This window comes from Cupressus sempervirens, chromosome 8, assembly GCF_028749045.1.
Source record: "Cupressus sempervirens isolate cs-2001-9-10 chromosome 8, ASM2874904v1, whole genome shotgun sequence".
NCBI classification, from domain to species: domain Eukaryota; kingdom Viridiplantae; phylum Streptophyta; class Pinopsida; order Cupressales; family Cupressaceae; genus Cupressus; species Cupressus sempervirens.
The window spans coordinates 544,988,460-544,996,305 of NC_143125.1; the positions used below are offsets into that span (position 1 = coordinate 544,988,460).

A 7,846-nucleotide genomic window follows, 5' to 3' on the forward strand; every position below is an offset into this window, starting at 1 on the left:
GGGTCAATTAATCAGGCATGCTCACCTATTATTGAGCGGACATTCTAAACACCAGTATGCTCGAATGGCTGGACTATTGTGCCCCAAGCCAAAATTGGGGTAGGGAGGGTCTTTCTTGTTAAGAGATTGTGTGGGGATTTATAAGGTCCGAGGTTGGGAGGTTAAGCCTATGTCAATGCTTCTCCTCTTTACCAAATGTCGAGACTTAAACAACACCTTCAATTATTTTCAGTTAGTTTCAGTATTTAGCCTGGATCTTTACTTGTAAGTACATTTATAATTCTTAGTGCATATAGTCATAGAAGATATTGAAATGCTTATAATTATTTTTTTAGTTGTCATAGAATTCAATTTATATAGTTAATTCAGTTTGGAAAGTTATTTCAGTTATCATCCTATGAAATGGTTTTAATAGATATTTACTTCTGAAATATAGTTATAATGTATTGTTTTTCATAACTTCTTCATGTCATTCCGTTATTGTTCAGTTATAGATCTTAGAATGCATACTTGATTTCAGTTTAGAAAAATTGATATGTTACACATCTCATCCTCGCTCATACAAAATGACTGTGGGAGCTCATTGTGACACTGCATTTCACAAAATGAAAATAAATTCAATAAGCAGCTAGTTTCAGCCTACATTAAAAAGCTTTTACTCTAAATTTTATATTTTTTAACAAATTTCAGATTCCAAAACAAAATTTGAAGTTTTTCAATCTTGAAGGCAAAATGAAGAATCATAATGCTCAAGATTCAACATAAGATCTGATTTAGAAAAGTAATCGACAAAAATGAAAAAACATTGCAACAACAAAAACAATTACAAATGAAAATCAGAAAATAAAACTAAAAAACCCTACCTTGCACTTGAAAAATCTCTTCAAGGAAGGTGCAGAATTTTTGTCCTCTTCTTCTTGCTCCTTGTCACTTCTCTTTCACTTGCACTCTCTCCTTTCACTCCTCCATCACTCTTTTCTTTCCTTTTCACTCCTCTATCTGCTGTAGCAAAGAATGAGAAATGTAATTGTGAATTAAAAAAATGAATCTTGGCAGGGCCTAGATGGGACCCAACACTGATTAGGGTTTGACTGGAACCAAAACAAAATTTAAAAACATGCAACTATTTTTTCATTCACTTTTATGTTTGTCCACCAACGAGGGTTGTGCAAATGTCCTAAGGACGGTCAAGGGATGCCTAGATGTCCCCACGTCCATTTTGGGGATGTCATGTGGTCCCCATGTTTAGTGGAGGGTTGGTGGTGAATAGAAGCCCCGTCCCCATCCCCGTCCCTGTCCCCTTGTTCCAGGGACATCCTCAACCCAAGAACACGGGGGACCAGGGGCTGGGACGTGTCCCTGTGTTCCACTGCCTAATTGACATATGACATATTGTAAAAGAGAGCACAATACATGCATGAAGCTTGACGCATCCCATATGCAATAAAGCCAATTTCATTATCTTCTGCAAGATCCTTCACAAATTTAGAGAAGCATTTGCTACTCTATAAATATTGTTAAGGAGCACCTAAGATTGAATGTTTGACACTTTCATGGGACCATTTCTTTTAATGTGCTCTTCTGGGATCACTATGTCCCAAAATTTTAAAAGCCCAAGGTTCTTTCATGTATGTTAGTCTTTCAAAGCTCAAGCTTTCCTTATATCATTTTGCAAATTAGCCCTATCCATTTTGTGAAAAAATGGTGAACATTACTGAAACCATAAGCAGATAAGCAGAATCACAGATTCTTCAAACTCGCATTCTAGCTGCAACATTTGGGTACAAAAATAAGCCTGCCAGCAAACAATGCTCTGTGATTTTTACCTTTCTTGTACTGAACAGTGGAAATTTTGATAGAAGTGTAAAATACATCATAGCGTATGATGGATTTGTTTCCAATTATTTCGTAAGAAGTGTAAACTTTTCTCAAGTGCAATGCCCTGCATGAATTCTCTTCCTTTCCCACTAAGGGATATCAACAAAGCCATTCAAATCTACCACGACTTCTTTGCAACATTAATCAATGTGTTGGAACCAAACCCTTATCAAGTAAACTTTTGAGGAACCTATTTGCTCTCCCTCTCTCTCCAGTTTTAGCAAACTGATTTATGAGGCATCCAAAGGTACTAGCATTTAGCACATAACCTTTTCCCATCATTTCTTTCAAAAGAACTGTAACCTCAATATTGTTGCGGAGTTTACACCATTCACCAATTAAAATGTTGTATGTTGAGGAGCTTGGGGCCAATCCTCTTTCTTGCATTTCGTAAAGAAGATCCTTAGCTCGGCGCATTATACCTGCCTTGGCAAAACTACTGATCAGCACATTGTAAGCACCAGCAATAGGAACAAGGCCTTTTCTGACCATCTCATCATGCAACTTGAGGGCCTTCTTTACATTGCCTTTCCTACAATGCCCACCAATAACTGTGCTGTAGGTAATGGAATCTGGAACAAGGCCTCTTTTGAGTATTTCCTTGAACAGATCATCTGCCTGTTGCATCATTCCTATTCCACAAAGGCCGCTGAGTAGTATATTGTAAGTTTCAATGGTTGGTTGCAGACCTCTTCTTATTAGTTCACCATACAGCCAGAATGACTCTTCCATATTTCTGTTCTTACAGTGCCCATTTATAAGTGCATTGTAAGTGGATATATCTGGTACTATTTCTTTTTCTAACATTTCATTCCAAAGTACCTTTGCTTTTTGTGTCATTCTTTTTGCGCAAAATGCTGCAATCAATGTGTTATAGGTGACAAGACTGGGTACAAGACCTTTCTCTAGGAATTGCTTGTGCATCTGAAAAAGTTCTATGGGGGTGCCCTTCTTGATGCAAGCAGAAACCATAGTTCTATGAGTGATATAATCTGGGGAAATACCTTTTCTATGCATCTCATCCAAGAGCTCTCTCGCTTCATCAACTTTTCCCAGCTCACAGAGTCCACCTATGAGAGTGTTGTATGTAACGAGATTGGGTGTTAAACTATGTGTTTTCATTTCATTGCTAAGTTCAAAAGCCTCACTCATATTGCCTGTTTTACAGTATGCATCCATCAGAATGTTGTAAGTAGTGTGGTCTGGAGCCAAACCCTTTTCCAGCATTTCATTCATGAGATTTTTAGCTTCAACTAAGTTTCCTTTCTTGCAAAGTTCATTAATGAAAACATTGTAAGTAACTACATCAAACACAAGACCCATTTTAATCATTTCTTCTCCAGACTTAAAAGCTTCAGACAGATTTCCTTCCTTGAACAAACCATCAATAAGCGAGGTATAATTAACAGCATCTGGAATCAAACCCTTCTTCGACATATTTTGAAATAGTTCCATTGCTTCCTGCATCTTACCCATTTTCCTTAAACCATTGAACAGTGCATCAATTGTAACAACATTAGGAATCAAACCACTCTGTATCATTTCATTGTGCAGAGAAAAAGCTTCTTCCAGATTTCCTTGCTTACAATATCTATCAATTATAATGCTGTAAGTTATATTGCATGGCATCAAACCCTTTTCACGCATTACATTGAACATTTCCACTACTTCATCAATTTTTCCTTTTTTGCTAAGTCCGTCAATGATCACATTGTAAGTGACAGCATTAGCCTTCAGACCCTCTTTTTCCATCTCATCTAACAGTATTAATGCATCCTGTATGTTTCCTGCTTTACAATGCCCATGAATAAGTGTTGTGTAAGTGACATGATTGCGGAACAAATTCAACTTTGGCATTTTCTCAAACATCTCCCTTGCTTCCACTAGTTTCCCTTCTTTACAAAGCCCATATATAAGAACACTGAACACAACAGTATCTGCAACAAGACCTTTTCTCGCCATTTCATCATGTAAAGCATGTGCTTCCTCTGATTTTCCAGAACTGAAAAGTGCATGAATAAGTTCTGTGTAAGTTACCTGGTTAGGAAAGACGCCAGTGCTCTGCATTTTCTTCACAAGATCCATCGCTTCCAACAGCTTTCCCTCTTTGCAAAGCCCATTAACAAGAGAACTATAAGTTATTTCATCAGGCTTGATATCAACTCTCACCATTTCTTCATAGAGAGAAAATGCTTCGTAAAGCTTTCCTGCCCTACAATATGCGCTTATCAAGGTTGTATAAGTAATATGATTTGGCTTTGTAAAACCACCTTGCCAGTACTCGCCGTCCTCAGTGTCAATACCCAATTCAGAACTATTAACTAGAGAATCATAACTGCTATTCACTGCAACGTGAGAAAAGGAATTCAGCATTTGAGATAGGATATCTTGAGCTTCCTCTATGTCCCCTCTTATACAAAACCCGTTCATGAGTGTGTTGAATGTGACAACATCAGGTTGTAACCCATGTCGAACCATATCATCTCTCCACCCAAAAGCCTCCTCCATGCTCCCCTCCTTACACTCACCATCAGTGATTATATTATAGGACACAGAATTGTGCACTAAACCCCTCTTAACCATCTGTTGCCACACACACTCTGCGCCACGCAGTATCCCTTGTTGGCAATACCCTTTCAACAAGATATTGTAAGTGGTGACACTAGGACGCAATAGCCCCTTTATAATCATCCGTTCTAGAAATCTAACAGCAATATCTAACTGCCCATGTGTGCAGTACCCCCAGATGAGGGTATTGTAAGAAACAACATTAGGAGTACAGCCCTTGAAACCCATCTCCCCAACCAAATTCACTGCTTCTCTTAATCTCCAATCTTTACACAAAGCATGCAGTACGATATTAAAAGTAAGAAGATTAGGCTTGTCCACGTGGGTGAAGAAGAGCTCACATACCATTTTAGTGCACTGGAATCTGTTCAGAATATGCAGAAGGGTGTTCCATTGGTAGATACTGGTGGGCATTTCAACATATTTGGTAAACACCTGGATGCCCTCTTCCTGAATCCTTCCAGCCCTTGTTAGGGACTCAATCAAAACACCCACCAGTGCAGATGCCCAGTCCGAATTCCGCAAACTTTTGACGAGAGAGCTGCAAATGTCGCTGACGGGTGTATCAGCCTCCTGGTCACATGCAAGTGCTTGTACGAAAGCAGAAGCCTCTCGGAGCCTCTTGGCCTCGGCCAGATTGCTGATAAGGGTGCAGTAACATTCTGGGGAAGGAACAACATTACGCTTATCTGCTTCTGATCCTGCCCAATTGATGAAATCTTCAGCCAGGGATTGGGTGCTACTGCATAGTTTCCTGGATTGGAATAGCGAAAAACAAGATTGAACTCTACGCAGCATAACTGTAATGCCACTACTCCACTTTCCATCCCTATGCTGGAATCAGCAAAAACAGAACATTTGTTCAAATAACAAATTTAGCAGCAGAATTTGGTCCAACCGTCAGAAACATTCATTGCCCCGTGAATGCAAATTCTGTAAGAGGCAACTTGATCATATAAACGCTGGTGGAGATCATTAGGTACCGGCTACTGCCAGCTACTGTATCTGTTGAAATAAGGATATTCTCGCCCCGTCGTCCACCTCTAACCAGTTCATTGAGATGGTAACGAAATAAACGAATTATAGTCATTTGTTTTTAAAGTAGCACTTGCACCAAAAAGAGGTGCAAGGGGTCGTATATTAAGAGCAATATTCCAAATAATGTGTCATTATTGAAGAGCCTATTGCACATTAACTTTAAATAGTCAAATGTGGTTATATTAAGAATGAAAACTATGGGTAAATACATAGTTAAATAGTCAAATGTTGTTATATTAAGAATGATAACTATGGGTAGATACATAGCTAAATATTTGAAGAAAGTTCGCACAAACTTGTATTAAGAGTATATTAGGGAGAACTTAGAGAAGATGTAACATACACCTCTTAATAACATGTGTATTTGGCATCTCATTCATAAATATATCCCATTCATACTTCATAATATTAGTAGAAAAAATTAAAATCAAACTGTATTATTCACATTAGAATTCTACAAAAATATTTTTATACAAACAAAAAAATTAGTGTCAACTTCCAAGCTTAAACTTGTAATTTATAACATTAATGAGAACATTAACCTCAAATATGACACAACATACATAGTACTAATAAGTATGGAAGAAAACAGTTGTCCACCTTTCACTAGGTGGTCATAAATGAAGTATAATGTTGAGAAATAAAGAGATTAGAGGTGACAAGGATACAAATAGCAATACCCTATAGTAGTAATAAGATTTGTAAAAATGATGCAATTTAGACCCAATTAAAATAATAATAGTAATAAATAATAAATAAAATTTGAACATATTAAAATGAGCATGATTTCATACTTGACATGCTTATTTTGTGAGATAGTGAGTTATTGTGCTTTAACGAGGTATCCATAAGGGTCTTTAGCTTCTTCAGGAGGGTATTGCATTGTGATGAGTTGAAAGTGACCATGTAATTGACAAGAAAAAATAAATAATTTATAAACAATTTGCATTAGAATAGAATAAGAAGATAAATACATAATAGATATCACAAGGTTTAAAATTTATTGGTGCATTAAATGGTATGATGAGTTGAAGTTTAAAATTCTCTCCACAAGTCCTTTGCATATAAGTATTGTGTAGTAGTATCATCTCCAATAGGTATCCATTCAAGTTCGTAACTTGAGAAACTTTCTTCATTAGGGATTTCTACCCATTCTCAATAAAATCAATATTGTTAGTAGCCCTCTATATTGTTCAAATATATAATAAATTTTAGTCTAATTAAGTTATAAACTACAAATAAAGAGATTAAATTAAATAAAGATGTTTGATAATTTTTTATTTTAATTTAAAATAGTTTGATTGTAGATGTATGAGGGTAGCATAATGACATTGTTTAAATTATGTAGTTTATAAAATTTTGTTAACTCAAACTTGGAAAATGGTGGGATAATTGTACTTGAAATCAGAGTTAGGTGTTATTTAAATTGAAATGTGTTGTGAGGTAACTATTGCAAGATCATATTCATAAAAGGAAGTTCATTTACTCTACAAATGTAGAATAATGATGTATAAAGGGAAGTGAAAGATACAAAAGTAAAATTCAATAATAAAATTTATTATGAATTACTTATAATAGAAATAAAAATAGATTATAATAAAAAAAATAAAAATTTATTTAAGTTCTTTTCAACTGAAACACTTCAATATAGAGAGATCACATTTTTCAATTTTGTGAACTTAATTTCCTTTGTTTAGAAACTTTAATTCTAAAAATATATACCATGTGAAAAAAAAAAACTCACGTGAAACTGTATCAATTGAAAACAAATCATTGCCAAATAAGACAGTAGAAGAAGTATCTGCACAGCACCAAAGAAAATTATTACACTCATCAACATTTTATATGTGGCATGAATGGTGTTGTACTCCTTCCTTCTAAATATTGGGCTTGAAGGAGAGAAGTGGAAGGATGGACAAATTTCCCTTAAAGATATCCCTCATAAGTCTGTGTAGACTCTGCCAAATGTTCCAGACAACTAATTGTGAGCTCTTTCTAGTGAGTTGGACTTGTAACACAAGTCAATTAAATTATCATAGAAGGGTTTTTGAACCTCATTTCATACCTGATACAAGACATTTTGAAGTTCTTCTTCAAGATTTGACAAGATGACATCCTCTTCCTACAACATCTCAATAAGCACACCCAATTTTGGATTAATTTTCTTAATGCATTGATGAACCTTATTGAGCCCAAAAAGAAATCATTTAAATTATTGTGGTAATTGCACTCAACATTTGAAGGAAAATTTGGCAAACATGTTAGGCAAGAACAAGATTAGCCATTGCCATCCCATCCCTGTTCTTGGAGCAACATGAAAGATGGGTATGCCATAGTAGATGTGTCGCATGGTAGGGCTACT

The 7,846-nt window shown here is 36.0% G+C and overlaps 1 protein-coding gene across 1 annotated transcript; it reads right to left on the reverse strand.

The window, feature by feature from the left end:
* Positions 1-1,439: 1,439 nt before the first annotated feature.
* Positions 1,440-5,520, reverse strand: LOC149543603 (uncharacterized). Its single transcript, XM_089798386.1, has one exon. The coding sequence runs from the start codon at positions 5,242-5,244 to the stop codon at positions 2,023-2,025; it is 3,222 nt and encodes a 1,073-aa protein (XP_089654512.1). The 5' UTR covers positions 5,245-5,520; the 3' UTR covers positions 1,440-2,022.
* Positions 5,521-7,846: the final 2,326 nt, after the last annotated feature.